Source organism: Notamacropus eugenii, chromosome 3 (genome assembly GCF_028372415.1).
Source record: "Notamacropus eugenii isolate mMacEug1 chromosome 3, mMacEug1.pri_v2, whole genome shotgun sequence".
NCBI classification, from domain to species: Eukaryota; Metazoa; Chordata; class Mammalia; order Diprotodontia; family Macropodidae; genus Notamacropus; species Notamacropus eugenii.
Window position 1 is genome coordinate 348,453,527 of NC_092874.1, and position 17,594 is coordinate 348,471,120.

General features: G+C 37.9%; 1 protein-coding gene across 1 annotated transcript in view; it reads left to right on the plus strand.

Moving 5' to 3' along the window:
• Nucleotides 1–6,552: 6,552 nt before the first annotated feature.
• ALDH7A1 (aldehyde dehydrogenase 7 family member A1) overlaps nt 6,553–17,594 on the plus strand; it is a 38,951-nt gene continuing 27,909 nt past the window's right edge. The window contains exons 1-4 of the mRNA XM_072597220.1: nt 6,553–6,934; nt 7,890–7,943; nt 11,128–11,193; nt 16,581–16,661. Coding sequence (XP_072453321.1) covers nt 6,740–6,934; nt 7,890–7,943; nt 11,128–11,193; nt 16,581–16,661 — 396 coding nt within the window. The 5' untranslated portion in view covers nt 6,553–6,739. The remainder of the gene's footprint in view (nt 6,935–7,889; nt 7,944–11,127; nt 11,194–16,580; nt 16,662–17,594) is intronic.

Genomic DNA, 17,594 nt, shown 5'->3' on the forward strand with positions numbered 1-17,594 from the left:
AACCGCCAAGTTAAGAATATTTTAGAGAAACAAGAGATAGATTCATGCTTCAGAGTGGACTGAGGTGGAGGGAGGGGGGAAAGTAGGGACACATCCAATATGGAAGTCTCAGAATCAAGAGAACTATACTATAATCATATCCTTCAGCAAAAAAACAAGTTCCCCTAAAACAAGAGAGCCTATTTACAGAGAGCTATAATTTATGAATTCTCTATCTGTGAAATAAATTCTTGAGGCAAATGCTAATGAAACACAGAAAGGACCAGCTTCTTCTAAGCTGCTCATGCTCCACAGACCATTTCAGCCCCAAATGAAGCTCTCATCAATCCATTTGACATGAGTGCTGGATCTTTCATGCTTCCCCTACATTGCCCTCTACTCCACAGGAACATTATTATAGGTGGACCTCCACTCCCCCCCACCTCGTTTTGCACAAGCAGTGCAATTAACACAAACACAATGCAATATACACAAACCAATGCAGTTAAAAGTAAAAGAGAAGTAGGTAAATGGGAAAGGCTATTTGCAGCAGCTTTCTCTGATAGGAGTCTCATTTCTAAGATAGATGGGGACCTGATTCAAATTTATAAGAAAAAGAGCCTTCCTCAGGGTAAGTAGCTGGAGGATATGAACAGGCAGTTTTTTATTTTTGTTTTTTATTTTGCCACTTTCAATTATTTTATTTGTTTTCCGTGTTCTACAATCAGTTCCATAGATTTTTCCCTCCCTTCTCCTTTTCCCCCTCCTTCCTCACTCCCTCCATGAGACAGCATACAGTTTTATATAGGTTCTACACACAAATACATTTTCACCTTAGTCATGTTGCATAGAAGAATTAAAATGAAAGGGAGAAATCATAAAACAAACCAAAACTTAATACAAAAGAAAATGATCTGCTTCATCGAATTCCATAGTTCTTTTCCTGGATGTGGAAGATATTTTGTCTTAAGAGACCATTGGGAATTATTTAAGTCCTTGCATTGCAATGAAGTGCAAACTCTACCAGAAAAATTCCTCGCACACTGTGGTTGTTGCTGTGTACAAAGTTCTCCTGGTTTTGCTCCTTTCACTCAGCATCAGTTCATATAAGTTTTTCCAGGCCTCTCTGAAGTCTTCCGAACAGGCAGTTTTTAAAAGAAGAGGTTCAAGTTATCAATCACTTTATGAGAAGATTTTCTGAGTCACTAATAATTGGAGAAATGCAAGTTGAAGCATCAGGGTCATCTAGGTGACAAAGGGGATAGAGGGCTGGGCCTGGAGTCAGAAAGACTCATTTCCCTGAGTTCAAATCTGGCCTCAGATACTTAACAGCTGTGTAGCCTTTGGCAAGTCACTTAACCCAGTTTGTCTCAGTTACTGTATCTGTAAAATGAATTGGAGAAGGAAATGGCAAACCACTTCAGTATCTTTGTTAAGAAAACTCCAAATGGGGTCACCAAGAGTTGGATATGACTGACCAACAACCAAAGTTGAAGCAGCAGTTCAACCTCACAGCCCTCAGATTGGCAATGTTCACAAGAAAGGAGAATAAACGCTGGAAGAGAAGTGGGAAAAGAGATATACTGTTGCCCTGCTGGTGGAGTTATGACCTGGTCCAGCCTTTCTGGAAAGTCATTTAGGACTGTTCCCCAAAAGTTATTAAACTGTGTATACCCTTTGACTCAGCAATCCTACTATATGCCAAGGAGATTAAGGAAGGAGAAAAGGGACCCAAATGTTCAAGGATATTTATAGCAACTCTGTAGTAGCAAAGAATTGATTGATTATTATGCATCAGTTGGGGAATGGCTGAAAAAGTTACAATGTATAAATATGATGGCACACTATTGTTGCTGGAAGGAGGACTGTTTCAGAGAAGCCTGGGAGGACTTGTATGAACTGATGCTGAGTGAAGAAAGTAGAACCAGGGGGACAATTTATACAGTAACAATGTTATAAAGGCACGCAACTTTGGAATACAGGAACTCTGATTAACACAATGACCCACTACAATTCCAGAGGATGTGTGTGTGTTCATCCTTTGTTGCCATCAGAGAAATGTTCACATGACTTGCACTTGACTCTGTTTTCTCCTCCACAGCCATCTGAATCCAGTGACCAGGTATTCATCAGGATGACCCAGGAGGAGGCAATTGGGGTTAAGTGACTTGCCCAAGGTCACACAGCTGAGTGTCAAGTGTCTGAGGTGAGATTAAACTCAGGTCCTCCTGACTCCCGCACTGGTGCTCTATCCACTGCACCACCTAGCTGCCCCTCTAGAGGACATATGCTGGGGGTGGAGGGTGGTGTATAAAAGGAAGTACTGGGCAAAGGGGAAGTCCAGAGAGTTAGAAGCACAGACAGGAAGGGAAAACATGGAATAAGTATTTATTTGCTACACACAAAAAAAATATTAAATATAAAACACAAGGGTACATTTGGCAGAAATAAACTTCTATATATAGTGTACTAAAAATAATCAAATTTTTCTTTTATCATGCACATATTTACAATACCTCAAGGTTGGTATTATGGATAATAAGCACAATGTTGCTGGATGGCATGGAGAATACCATGCTTTGGGTAACCCTCAAGCCGTCTCTCCACCCAGATCCCACTAGTTACTGGAGGATATAGAGAATACTAGGCCTCTGGGAGCCCTCCTCCTTTTCCCAACGATTGTGAGCCCAGATCATTTCCCCTACCCTGCCCAACTCCCCCTGCCTCTCAGATGAAAGGCAAACATAGCTACTCAAAACTATTTGATGATCAAGGAATTAACAATCATGCTAAGATAAAGAACCACTAGTTACCCTGCAACTGAATCCTAAGGATTACTGTGTTTTTCCTTCTGTTGTGCCATTGAATCCTAAAGACCAAGGCAATATGATAGTGAAACTAGGGGAGGAGCACTTAATATACTGTAAGAGAAAATTTTTGTGGGTATAGGCCCAGAAACCAGAGGGTTCCCAAAGAGGGAAAGTAGTTCTCATTTGAAAGGTACCAAACATCTCATACATATATCTCTAGCTCAGATCTTTTCCTTTATGTAAGTGACATCTACAATCATTATTGAGATTGTGTGTGCCAGTAGACTTTTTGTCAGGGTATACAAGCAATGATATTATGTGTCTTTCATTAGAAAAATAGCCTTGGATTATACTAATACTGGGCAGCTAGTTGGCACAATGGATAGAAGGACTGGATTCAGGGTCATCTTCCTGAGTTCAAATCTGGGCTCAGAAGCTTACTAGGTATGTGACACTGGCCAAGTCATTTAACCCTGTGTATCTCAGTTTCTCATCTGTAAAACAAGCTGGAGAAGAAAATGGCAAACCACTCCTATATCTTTGCTAAGAAAACCCCAAATGGGGTGACAAAGAGTTGAATATAACTGAACAGCAATGCCAGTGCTGGCTTATCAGAATAAAATGCATGAGAGTTCTATAGGTTATTATTGTTTATTTACTTATTTTGTATATTTCAGAAATACTCAATCCAACATGCTTTTAATTGTTTACTATATGTGGAGCATTGTGGGAAGTACTGGGGATGCAAAGACAAAAAAAGATTGTCTTGGTCCTTGAAGAGCTTACTGGGGCAGCATAACAAGAAAACAGAAAACAAACAAATAATAATATGCCAAGTTACCTAAAGTGACTTTAAGAGAAGAAAGGAATGGGGAAGTAAATGAGGATAAGGAAGGTCTCCTGTAGGAAATGGAAACTAAGAAATGGGGCATTCTAAGAGGCAAAGCTGAAGATTTGGTAGATACTGTGTAAAGGCCCAGAGGAGAGAGAGAATTTTGTTTAATGGGAACATTTAGCCAGTTTAGTGTGAATAGAAAGGAGAGTATCTATAAATGTACTGTGAGAGACAGCAAAAGTTAAGTTTCCACAATAAGTTACTGTTAGTTGATAAAGTCATTGAGAATAAGTTAGATAATAAGAAGGCCAGCAGACAGCAGGTGGACTCAACCAATCAAAAGACAGACAGTGCCCTTCAGAAAATTACAAAGTTTTTGATAAAGGAACCAGATCTACAAGTAGCTGGCACTAGCCAAGAAAAATGACCTAGAGTTATCTAGAGAAGGCTTTTCTTCATGTGCTTGCTTAATGAACTTCATGCATATAAGCAGACACACCCTGCATAAAATTATCCCTCCATTTTTTTGATCATGGGTCCTATGTTAGAGCATGTTTGGGAGGGGGAATCATACTAAGGGGGGGGTTACATAATGGGCATGTAGAGAAGATAGTGACCTAATGGAGGATGGACCAATCCATCTCCTGGTGGGAAGATCTGTCTTGAACTAACAGTATATAGCTCATCTTGCTTCTTCTATACTCAGTGATCCCTCCTCCTGAAAATAGTGGGGGCTCACTTTGGCCAAAGTGCTCGATTCCTCTGAACTCTGCTGCAATAAATTTTCCTTGATACCCTAATAGTGTCAAGCGTGTTTCTAACAGCATGTAGACCCTGGATACATTTCTGTTGGGGTTTAGGCTCTGTCCACTCAGGGACACCAAAAACTGTTGAGGTTTCATAATGTGTTGTGGTAGAACTGTCTCAAATAATTCAGTCAGACCAACTCTAATCTAGGTATAGGCATTTATTGATTGACACCTCTCATGATGTGGCCTAAGTTCCAAAAGGAGCCAATAACGTCAGAGAAAGCAAGATGGATTTTTTTATAGGGTAAAGATGAAATTACATAACAGAAATTATGAATATTAAAAAGGCAGGAGAGGTTTATTAAGGGATTAGGTAATAGGGGAGAGGTCCCTTCTATTGGTTTGGTGGTTAAACATTCTTGTCATGCTGTCCTCCAATTAGTTAGTTATTGTGGTTCTGTCTGGTCAAGATGGATAGTTAGGTACTGTGGTCCTGTCTTAGGCTAAATGGGTGATGTGATTGTGGTTGAGTACAAGAACACACCTGTTCAAATATGTGAATTGGATCTGAGGTCAGCGGTTCACTAGGGGCAATAGACCTGCTGTTTAGTGAGGCCTATAAGGAAATTAGACTACTGTGGCTGGGGGCAGCTTTATTAGCATCCCACCATTTCCTTAGTGACCATTATTGAACTAAAAGAGGAACCTCATGGGAATTATATTGGAAAAAGTATTATCATTGGGTATTTTAACTGCTGCATTGAATTTCCACCTTGAAATGTCTTGTTATGCAAGGACAACGTGCACAATCTTGTGGCTAGTGCTGAGGCAAAAATGTTTAAGCAATATTCCATTTTGTGGCTTGAAAATTTCTGATCCCCTAACTTCTGGGAAGATAAAGACTGGGATACCTGATGAGGTTTAGGGGTGATCAGGGACCCCAAAATACCGACGGTCTGGGTTGTGCTTGAATGAATTCGACTCAAGCCTTATTAAAGCCAAAGAGAACAAAATTTATTAAAGATTCACCTAATTGGGTTGCCTCTTAAGGAGCCTAAGTATTTGTAAGGCTTGTATTCACAAGCGGGCCAGATAGAATCCCAGCTAGACAGGGTCTGAGCTGGATTGAATCTGAGCGCCTTCATGGAGGCAAGATGGACCTTAAATACAGAAAAGAGTATAGGAGGGATCTGGGGTGGTGGTGGTGGTCTGGTAGTCCAGGGTGATGGGAGGAGGGGTTTAGGAAGGGTCTTGAGGAGAAGTCCAAGGAGGGAATCCAAGGAGGGTCAAAGACTGGAAACAGCTGGAGGCTATCCGGAGATATCAGACTAGGGGGCGCCTTGGTGGGAAGCAGGTGGGGCAATCCAGAGATCTTGATAGGGGCAGTATGGGAATGGATACAGATCACGATGGGAGTGGTCGGCAGCCTGGGGAAAAATGGGGTTTTGATGGGATCAAGGGTGGGGTGCAACAAAGACCGGAAATGATAATGAAAAGCCCTTGGGCTTCCTGAGACTGCTGGAACAAACGGGAAGATTAGATTTGAGTAAGAAAGGTCAGATTAAGTGGGAAGATTCAAGGGGAGCTCAAGGAGGCTCCCAGTCTGAACCCCATCAGTCCCTTCCTACTTTTTCTGTTTTCTTACCCGTCTACCCACTCTTCCATCCAGCAACACTGTCCTCTCAGCTGTTTCTAGAACATGACACTCCTCCCTCTCTGTGCTTCTGCAATCGTAGTTCCTCAGGCCTGGAATATTCAGCTTCCTCAAATCAGTCTCTTGACCTTTTAGTTTCGGTTAGAATTCAGTTCAAATCTTACCATCTGCAGGAGGCCCTTCCTAGTTCTCACCTTCCCTCAGGCAGAGCCTGTTAGCCGAGATTACATTCCATTATTTTTTTTTTGCATATCTTCTATCTTTCTAATTACTTTTGGGTTAGCTTCCCCATTAGAAATGCAAGTTCTTTGAGGGAAGGGGCTGTTTTTACCTTTCTTTGTATCCAAAGCTTAACAAGGTGCCAGTCATACTAGGCATTTAAAGGCTTGTTGATTACAACAAAAAAAAATTTTTTTGGGGGAGGTGGGGAAAGAGTCCTTTGGTTTTGAAATACCTTTAAGTGCTTTATTCTTCTAAACAGTAGATGGCAGTAACTAATTTATTTTCTCTTGGCACCTCTGGCAGTTTTTCTGTGAGAGAGCTCAGGTTTTCTCAGAAAGAACAAACTCTTTGCTAAGCGGAGTCAGAAAGAGCCGATTTGGCCAGATGTGCGAAGGGGGCGGCGCTCTGGGCTGACCAATTAGAACCTCGTCGACCAGGGCTGGGCTTCTGCTGAACAGCTGCCTTGGCTTACAGATTTATTTTGTTCGTTATGCTACCCTTAACCTTTTCTCTTTCTCGGCAAATCATCCTAGGACGGAGGAAGATCTTTAGATACTGCCCCAAACCTGCTGCCCTCATGTCCACTTTGCTCATCCATCAGCCTCAGTATTCCTGGTTGAAAGATCTAGGACTCAAAGAAGAAAATGAAGGCGTGTATAATGGGACCTGGGGTGGAAGAGGAGAGGTAAGGAGGAGCTCTTGGAAATCCGATCTTAGATGGTTAAGAACCGTTCGGAGGCCATGACGCTTCTCTCATTTGCAAAAAAGTCTTTGTCCTTTTGGGTTGGAGTGGCCTTGTAAACAAACATCACGGGAGCTTTTGTACTGTCATTGCAACGATCGTACTCTTTATTTTAACCCCTGTAAATGTTAGGTTCTTGAACCCAGAGGAAGAAATGTAGATACTTATTTAAAGTTAGTGCTAACCCAAGTTTTTGCGGAAGAATCTGTGTGCAACTTGTAGAAATAGTCCTTTTTCAGCCTTAGTAGGGATCTTAGGCTGTGAAATACTTTGAAAAGAACACCTTGTACCATGGGGAGTTTTTATGCCTCCTTTCAGAAGTGATTATCATTAAAAAATTCCTTTTTGATCTACTGACCGCCTAATGGTTTCTTTTAGAAGACGGGAGTGGGAGGATGATAGGTATTACCTTTTTAAAGAGAGCAACCCTAAGGTTGCAAAGTTTCCCAGTGAAGCCACAATGTGAGCACGCACATGGGATCAAAATTCACTTCTGTTGCTTAAAGGCTGTCATGGCCTTGGGCTTGTTACAACTTCTCCAGGGCTTAGTTTTTTCTCTATAAAATGATGACGTTGGACTAAAATGCCTCTTGCATAATTAGGATTAAGTATTAAAAAGGAAAGTAAGAGGCATGTTGGGAGCATGTGTGTTTTGAAAGTGAACTTAAAACCTAGCTACTATTTTTGAAACCTTACCAGAAAGAAATCTACCTAATAATCAGTGCTTTCCATAAAGAATGCCTGTACTTAACAGCTGATGAGGCTGGAAAAACTTAATCCTGATGCCCAGGAGAACATTTGTTGACCCCCCCCTTCCGTCTGCCCCCTCACCCTCACCCCCGTTCCGCCCCTTTATCTTATTTTGATAACGTACTCTAACCATGGACTTTTTTTTGAGGTGGTTACAAGCTACTGCCCAGCTAACAATGAACCTATAGCAAGAGTCCGTCAGGTAAGCGTGCTATTAGTTTATACTTTATTTTTGGATGTATGAAGCTTATTCAGAGCATATGGTAATTAATAATGAAAATGCCCAAAGCAGATCATGATACTTTCATTTTTTTTTTAATATTTGGCATTTATTAAGAGCTAAAAGTGCTGTCTTTTACTGGATCAAAAAGAGATAACTAGATCAAGAGAATAGACTTACAGGTACTAGGCATTCCAAAAAGTATATACAAAGGATAAGTTTTTAATTGAACCCCAGAGAACATTAAAATGAGGAAAAAGATTTATTATGTAACAAATGCATTTGGAGAAAATTAGCTAGTAATTTGGCTGGAAAGAGATTTGAACTCATCTCTCAGCATATAATTTAGAGAATCCTAGCTTAATGTTGAAAAAACGCAATAAAAGTAGAAGAAATTGGAGTAAATGATTTATGTCATAACTGTTTCTATTAAACATACTGAATAAGATAGACATGCATTAATAGAAAGGAAATAGATGTTTATTAAGCACGACTGTTTTACAAATATTTTCTCATTTGATCCTCACAACATTTCCTGGGAGGTACAGATGATGAAACTGAGGTAGACAGACCTTAAATTGTATTCCTGGAGTCACACAGCTAAGTAAGTGGCTGAGGCCACATTTGCATACTTTACTGTAGCCCCTACAGCCACCTCTAGGCAGCTAATAAATAAAGCAGTTCTGTACAACATGTGAGTATAAATGACATTTTTGAAATATTTAGGAAATATAAAAATGATATTCCAAATGCATAAAAACTTTTAAAAATTTACAAAGGTAACTATTTAAATGATAAGAATACATATGGATATCAGTTTTCAAATGAGAAAATGTAAATTGTTAATAACTTTTTGAACACTATCCAAACTCACTAATTAAATTAAATAATTGAGGCATTCATTTGCAAAAAAAATTAAAATAGTTAAATCTTTCTGGAGACCAGTTCACAACACATTAATAGTTATAAAACTAATCACATTCTTTAACCCAGTAATTCCATTATTGGAAATATTGTCCTGATAGTACTAAAACAATTGGATAGTTTTTAAAAGATTTTCTTAACTGTAATTGCAGAAAACTGAAATGAACCTTACTGTGTCACAAGAAGGGGAGTGTTTAAACTGTGGTGATGATAAAAATCACAGTAATTAAACAACCACAATAATAATAGGTTTTAGGTATAAGCATTTAGCTGTAAGGTTTAACGAAGTGTTAAATATATGTGTTTTTGTGTGTATGTCATCTCATTTGGTAGAGTAATGTAAGAGAATCTAAAGCAGTGATTCTCAAACTTTTTGATATTGGGACATCTTTATACTTCTAAAAAATTATTGGGGACCTCCCAAAGAGCGTTTATTTATATCTACTGATAATTGCTGCAACAGAACTTAAAATAGTCCTTTTGACCCCTTCATAACATCTCTCACATATGCCCCCTTCTCTCCTCTAATACTGTCATCACTGTGGTGCAGCACTTCATCTCATGCCTGGATTATTACAATTCATGCTAGTTGACTTCACTATCACAAATTTTTCTCATCCATCATCAACTACTCAACTGGAAGTCATCTTCCTGAAGCACGATTTGCTACCTTTGCTCAATAAACTGCAGTGGAATCCCTCTAGTATCAAATGTAAAATTCCCTTTTTGGTGTTCAAAGCTCTTTATAACCTGACAGTTCTTACCTTTCCAGCCTTCTTATGTCTCCCATGTAGTCTGTGATCCAGTGACACTGGCTTCCTGGCTGTTCCTTGAACAAGACACTCCATCCCAGCTTTGGGAATTTTCATTGTCTGTCCCCTATGCCTGGATTGCTCTCCTTCCTCCTCTCGGCTGTCTGGCTTCTCTGGCTTCTTCAGATCCCAGCTAAAATCCCACCTTGTACAGGAAGGCTTTCCAAATCGCCCTTAATTTTAGTGGCTTTCCTTCCATTGATTATTTGCAATTTATCATGTATATAGGTTGTTTGTACATAATTGTTTGCAAGTTGTTTCCCCTGTGAGTTCTGGCGATCAGGAGCTTTATTTAGCCTTTTTTTTTTTTGCCTTTGTATCTATGGATTAGCACTATGCCTGAGACATAGTAAGCATTTAATATGTTTATTAGTCAGTAAACTCCCTGAAAGTGTCTGCGAGAAGATTGGGGGGGGGGGGGGGGGGCGGTCTCTGAACCACACTTTTTGAATTGCTGCAAGTAGGAGGAATATAAAGAAATGTGGAAAGACTTAAAAAAACTTTTTTGAGATAGAAAAAAAGCAAAACTAGATCAGAGTACATACCAACGATAGCTTCACAAAAGGAAAAAAGTAAATGGACAAACAACTTCGAGGAAGTAATGAAATTTCATACATTGAAATTCACATATTTGATTGTAAATAATTGCAAAGCAAGTTAAATAGGTAATATTGAGGCTTAAATTTATAATAAATCGATAAAAACAAAGAAATGTTCTTTTGGCTATAATCTGATATGTAGCCTTCCCTAATTTTCTTCCCACTCTTCAGCCAACAATGAACTTTCTTTTTAAAATGAAATACTCCATGTATCTGCTATGTATTTACCATGTATATGCATATTTTTCATCTCACCTATTTTTTAGTATTTCCCTTTAATGTAATAGGCACTTAATAAATGTTTGTTAATTGTCTGCTCTTTAGCAAATAGTGAGATACACTCTTCCTTTGGTAGGCCATGCAAGAACTAGATATGTTTGTGAGTACTTGGTTATACTCTGTGAATTACTTTGTGATCTGTTTTATTTTGGACATGGTAAGTATCAAGACAAAGAATGGGGAAGTGGAAGTTATTTTATGAAAAAACCTATCTCATCTCAGTATATATTTGTAAAATTTTTTTGCAGAGATGGGGAATATTACCTAAAACATCTTAGAAAGATGAAAATACAGATGTATTTTACATATATGCATACAAACATGTATGCAATATATATATATACACACATATATGGAATATATGTATGCAAAATATATCTGTATTTTCATCTTTCTGAGATTTTAGGTGAGATATGTATATTTATACACACATATATTACACACACACATATATATGTAAAAATATGTCTGTATGTTCTGAGCCATTACCAGTAACCTTTTCCTTTCGCCTCTCTTCCTGCCTGGCCTCTTCCCCCATTATTTCTTCCACAGGCCAGTCTGGCAGATTACGAAGAAACACTAAAGAAAGCCAAAGAAGCCTGGAAGATATGGGCAGATGTAAGCAATTCTACTCAATTAACATCATTCATTTACTTCTACCTTTCTTTTTTACAGTGTTGTGGTGGCAAAGTATGAGGGTTAGTGAAATGTTCTTAATAAGTAGCAGGAGTTTTGACAACCAGTGATTAAAAAGTCTCTAGAATGGTGGGATGCTGCCTTAACCTAATTTTGGAGGAAATGGAATCTAGCTTTCTAGGTAGGGAAGAATCCTAGTTCTTCTAAAGATGTTGTGCTAATCTGCCCAGCATAGAGATTATTACCGATCTCTCCTGCTCTGGTGAGTCATCTGTTCACTAGAGAGTGGCCTGAGGCAAGTGTTAACTAAGGAACTTGCTGGCCCTTTGCAGGCCCAGACAAGTTAATTTGACTTTGAAAAAGGGAGAAGCTGCATAATATGGTAGAAGAAGCACTGGCCCTATAGGTAAGGATTTAGTTTCATCGTCTACCTTTGATATTTACTATCTGTGATCTTCAGCAAGTCACTTAATCTTCCTGAGCTTTTTTCCTCATCTTTAAAATGGATTAGATCTCTTCTTTGAGGCCCCTTCTTTTGCTAGACTTGATGGCATGATCCTTTGGCATAAGAAAGATAAAAAAAGGATGAAACTCTGAAATGAACTGATCTTTCACAAATTTTTTGTTATCTGCCCTCAAGAGATAGTTTGGGGCTCATTTATTTACAGCTGCTCAGGCTAGAGAACCTTGTAAAAGGATGGGCGTGGGTAGAAGATTGTTCTGACCCTGGGGAGATTCTGCAGTTAATAAAAGAATAAGAGATGCAGCTATTTCTTCAGAAAGCAGTAATGAGGAAACTTGTATAACTTTGCTGAATTTTTGTTTAACCAGTTTCATGTATAAATTAGACTTAAAAGTCCTGCTTCACAATGTTCTTGACTTGGAATTAGTTAAGCTAAGTTTGCCTGTCTTAAATAAGTAGAACAATATCCAAAAATGTGTTGCTAATAATTATATGAAGATATGTGAACACAAATAATGTATGAAAAATTTTGTACTGAAGTAATTTTTTGCATATGTAAAGATTAACTTAGGGGACCTACGTAGACCAAGAAAAACCATACTACCCTTTTTGATAAAGTGCTTGGCTCTTACTTTTGCATTAAAAAAAATTATTCATGGAATAAATGCTAGGTAAGAACTATTTAGCCTAGAGATCAGGAGACTTAGGGAGACATAATTGGTAGATCTCTTTTCAAATATTTGTAGATTTTTTTTTTATGTAGAAGAGAGATTGCTTTTTCTGTGAGGACATACTTAGGAACAGTGGGTAAAAATTACAAAGATGAAAATGTGCAGTTTCTAGTGGTTGAGCTATCCAGGAATGGAATAGGCCCCCTTCTTCCTAAGGTGATAATCCTATAGCAAGTGTCCCCTCACAAGAGGTGTTCAGGCAGAAGCTGACCGTCACTTGTCAAGTATAGTTTAGAAAAAAAATATTCAGAAATAGTTGCACGAAGGGTCACTGGGTGTAGGATCTTGGATTTAGAGGTAGAAGAATCTTACAAGTCATCTAGTTGTAATTCTCCCTCACAGCAGCATACCTGAGGACTGCTGCTGGGAATAATTTTAAGAATCTAATCGCATAGTATGATGAATTCTTTATTCAACAATAAACTGAACGTTGTTCTGTAAAGCATAACATTCAGAGCAACATCTTTAAGCAGAACATATCAGCTAATATAGATACGTATCTCATGACACTCAGTATGTCATACGGCGCATAGCATGTATCACTGCATCACTGAAGTCAGGGGGTCCCAGACTAGGGTCTTCCCTAGCATGATGTATCCTTAAGGGGTTTTGTCTCAACTCACCGGGATTGTTCCACTTCAAACTCTTTCTGCTTCTGCCTGACAGCAGGCTCCAGGGGTTCCTACCCACAGCTTCTGCTTCTAGGAAAACCGAGCTTAACAGGGCTATAACAATGTTTATACGCATTACCAGCACCATCATCTCAATTCTCGTTAACAGCTCTTAAAAGTGGCTTAAGCTAAGCCTCCTTCCTTTGGGCAGATCTCCACTGTTCAGCTCAGTTCACTCCCATAAAGACCAACAGACAGGGCTTCTGTCTGAAAATCAGCGCAGACCAACAGATAGGACTCTTGTCTCAGAAATCAACACAGATGAACAGAGGGAGTACTGACATCATAAACATTCTTTCTCTTAGCCCTTCCCACAAGCAAGTTCCCCATGCCTGCTCATGCTCACTTCTGTCTCTACTCTCCTCCCTCCAAGCAATGCAACATATCTACTGTTTCCAGTCAGAGGCTCTTGATTCAATCAAAGGCACTTGATTGGTTAAAACAATCCAGAAAAACAGCCAAAAATCTTGCTTTGCTTGCCGGTTACATTAGTCTTTTGTTTTTACAGACCTGGAAACTGACCCAGGTTGTGACTTGCCCAAGGTCATGCAGAGAGTAAATAGAAATTGAATCTAGGTTGTTTGACTCCAGGTCCACTGTTCTTTCCCACATCACCACTGGAGTCCTTTCAGAAATTGTGATTATATTTTGTTTCTGCTTCTGCCCTAAGAATAATGACAGATACCTGCAACTTCTATTACCATTTCTTTTGAATCTCTGTCAGATAGGTGGGAGGTGATGATTGGAAAAGGTGGTGATTTGGAAAAGGAAGCAGGCAAAATCCAAGAGATGGTGATTATTGGATGTCAGGGGATGCGGCAGGTAGAACCTTCACTTGGCCTTTGACTTTTGAGAGGCAAGAGAAAGTTCAGCACTAGGCAGTAACAGTGAGTCATGCGGCTGTGCTAGCAACTAATGTTAAAATATAAAAACTAAAAAGTGTATGTATGTATGTATATATATTTAGGAACATAATCAGTATACACATGTATACAGACTTAATATGCTCTCTATAACCTTACCTTATCAGTAAGAAGTAAGTTTTCATCTCTGCAATAGTTCCCTTCTAGTTATCATGGATTAATCCAATATCGAGAAACAAAGCATTTCAAGGGAAATTTTACTCAAAAATAAAAAAAAAAATCAACTGTAACAGCTAGAAATGAGTTTAAGCAGTTAGGTGACTCAGTGGATAGAGCTGGGCCTGAACTCAAGAAGACCTCAGTTCAAATGTGACCTCAGACAGTTAATATCTGTGTGACCCCAGGCAAGTCACTTAACCTTTTTTGCCTTAATCGGCTGGAGAAGGAAATGGCAAACCACTCCAGGATCTTTGCCACGGAAACCCCATGGATGGTGTGGTACACAGAGTCACCAAAAGTTGGATGTGACTGAACAACAGTAACAAATGAGTTTAGAAAAGATTCCCTAACCTTAAAGTAAGGGCAGCTTAGGAGGCTCAGCTGGTACAGTAGAGAGAGTAGTACTGGGCCTGGACTCAGAAAGATTCATCTTCCCAAGTTCAAATCTGACCTCAGACACTTCCTAGTCATGTGATGAAATCACTTAATGCTGTTTGTCTCAGTTTTCTCATCTGTGAAATGAGCTGGAAAAGGAAATGGCAAACCACTTGGCACAAAATTTTTATAGACCGTTTCTCAGGTAAAGGTCTCTTATCTTAAATACATAAATAACTTTGTCAAATTTGTAAGAGTAAGAGTCATTCCCTAATTGATAAATGGCCAAATAATATGAGCAGGCAATTTTTTGGTGAAGAAATCCAAATTGTATACATATAAAAATGCTCTAGATCATTATTGATTAGAGAAATATAAATTAAAACAATTTTGAGATATCATCTTATACCTATCAGATTGACTGAAATGATAGATGTCCTTCAATTGGGGAATGGATGAACAAGTTACAGTATATGATCGTGATGGAATACTACCATATTATAAGAAATGATGAGCCAGTTGATTTTAGAGAAACATGGCAAAGACTTGCATGAAATAAGGAAAAGTGAAATGAGCAGTACCAAGAGAATGTAACAGAAATTTTGTCCTAAGAACAACTTTGAATGGCTTATTCGTCTTGAGTGTGATACCTATGAGTGAGGATGCTATCCACCTCAGGATGAAGAATAGTTAATTAATTAATAGTATAGTTTTATATATGTATTTGTACATAATTAGTAGCATAGTTTTATATATGTATATATGTATGTGTACATAAACATACATATATACACATACACACATGTGTATATATATGTTTGTGTATATATGTGTGTGTTTAATTGTGGCTTTTGATAGTTTGGATTTCTTTGAGAACTGCCTGATCATATCCCTTGACCATTTATATATTCATTAATGACTCTTAGTCTTATTAATTTGAATCTGTTCCTTATATATTTTCAAGGTGAGAAGTTAATATTAGAAATTTGATGCAAAGATTTTTTACCCCAGTTCTCTGTTTCTCTTCTCTTATAGCTGCATTGATTTTGTTTTTTTGCAAAAAAAATTTTATTCAATCTTTTAGAAGCAAAATTGCGCATTTTATCTTCTATGATCCTTTCTTCTGTGGTCATGAATTCTTTCCCTAGCCATACATCAGAAAGGTAGTTTCTTCATGCTCCTCTGATTTGCTTATGATGCTGCCTTTTACATTTACAACATGTATCCATTTGACTCTTGGTGTATCATGTGAGATGGTTGGTCAGTACTTAATTTCTGTTTGTGTTTTCCCTGTGGTTTTTGTCAAGTAATAACTGTGGTGTTCGCGTTTGTTGACAGCTGTGTTTGTTTTCTTCTGTATACTGTGTATCTAATCTGTTCCACTCGTTGTGTTCTCTGTTTTTTAATCAAGTCAAATCATTTTATAATTATTGCTTATGGTATAGTTTGAGATCTGTTACTGATACATCTCCTTCCTTGCCATGTTTTTTGTGATTGATTGCCTTTGAGATTCTCAACTTTTTGTTTCTACAAATGAATTTAATATTATTTTTTCTTATAATCCTTTTAATTGTAAAGTAATCCTTTGATATGAATGGTATGATAAAAATAGAGCTGTTATTTTTAATATGTGTGCTCAGCCTAGTCAAGGATAATTAATATTTTCCCATTATTCCCAATATTAATATTTTCCCATTAATTTAGACCAGTCTAAATTTCTATAAAGTGTTTTGTAGATTGACACTTTTTTTACTTCAAGCAAAATATACGTGTGTCATTAAGTAAATAAAGTTTCAGAAGTATTTTAACTTAATGAGTATTTTGATACCACAGTTGTGAATTACATGTTAAGTACCAGAGCTCTACAGAGATCCTGATCAGTTATGTAAGTTATTTTCTTTCCCCTGGCAGTGGGAGGTAAGGGAGTGTTACCATTTCTTTGTAAAGCTTTCTAATCAGTAATGTTTTGGATTTTACTTGATAGGCTGCTCATTTTTAAGTGCTTTCATCTTTTAAATTGGTCAGTAAAATCTCATTCTTTACTTAGATTCCAGCCCCTAAACGAGGAGAAATAGTGAGACAGATTGGGGAAGCCTTGCGACAGAAGATCCAAATCTTAGGAAACTTGGTAAGGTATTTTATTTTATTTTTATTTATTTATTTTTTTTGGGAAGGTATTTTAAAAATAAATGTGCCTTCAAAAAAACCCAGATCTACCCACTTGTAGCTGCTCTGTCTTCTTATTTTATGTAAGAGTGATTTTTAAAAGTCAAACAAATCATAATTTTAAAATGGACTTTATGGATCAGATAGTGACAAAATAGATAGGAAAACATAAAATGGATTTTTTTTGACCCTTTGAAATTGATTCTATATAAATAAAACTTGATTTCTTACCTACTGATATGCTCACTATAAATTAATAAGGAAAAAAGCATTTTAAGTTGAATATACGAGAACTTGCTGTAGTACTTATTAACTATGATACAAGATTTGATATAAAGTCTCTTGAATTTCATTCAAATGTACTTTGAAAAATGAAAAAACTGCAACTACCTTATTAAAAGACTTTCTCATTCAAAAAGAATTCAGTGGCATGAATCTAGAAAAAATCAGAAGTTGTTTTAGTGATTTTTTTTGACCTTTTAGACTTCTTCCCTTGTTTGCTGCACTCTTATACTTAATATTTGTATTATTTTGTGTTATAGTTATCTATGTATATGTTAGCTCCTTACTAGATTGTGTGGTCTGTGAGGGTAGGGACTAGACCCTAATATATATTTATCCCTCCTCGACCAGAGGTGGGGAACCTGAGGCCTTGAGGCCACATGTGGCCCTCTAGGTCTTAAAGTGTGGCCCTTTGAATTCAAACTTCAGAGAACAAATCCTATTGAATTTGCATGATCTCCACCCCTAACATATACCTCTTCCTAATCCCGAATGCTATGCTTTCCCCATAATACATGCTTAGTAAGTGTTTGGTAAACTTTCCTCTGTCTCTCCTCCTTCAAATCTTTTACTAGGTCCTGCACAAAGGTTTCATAATCTTCCCTTTCTTGTC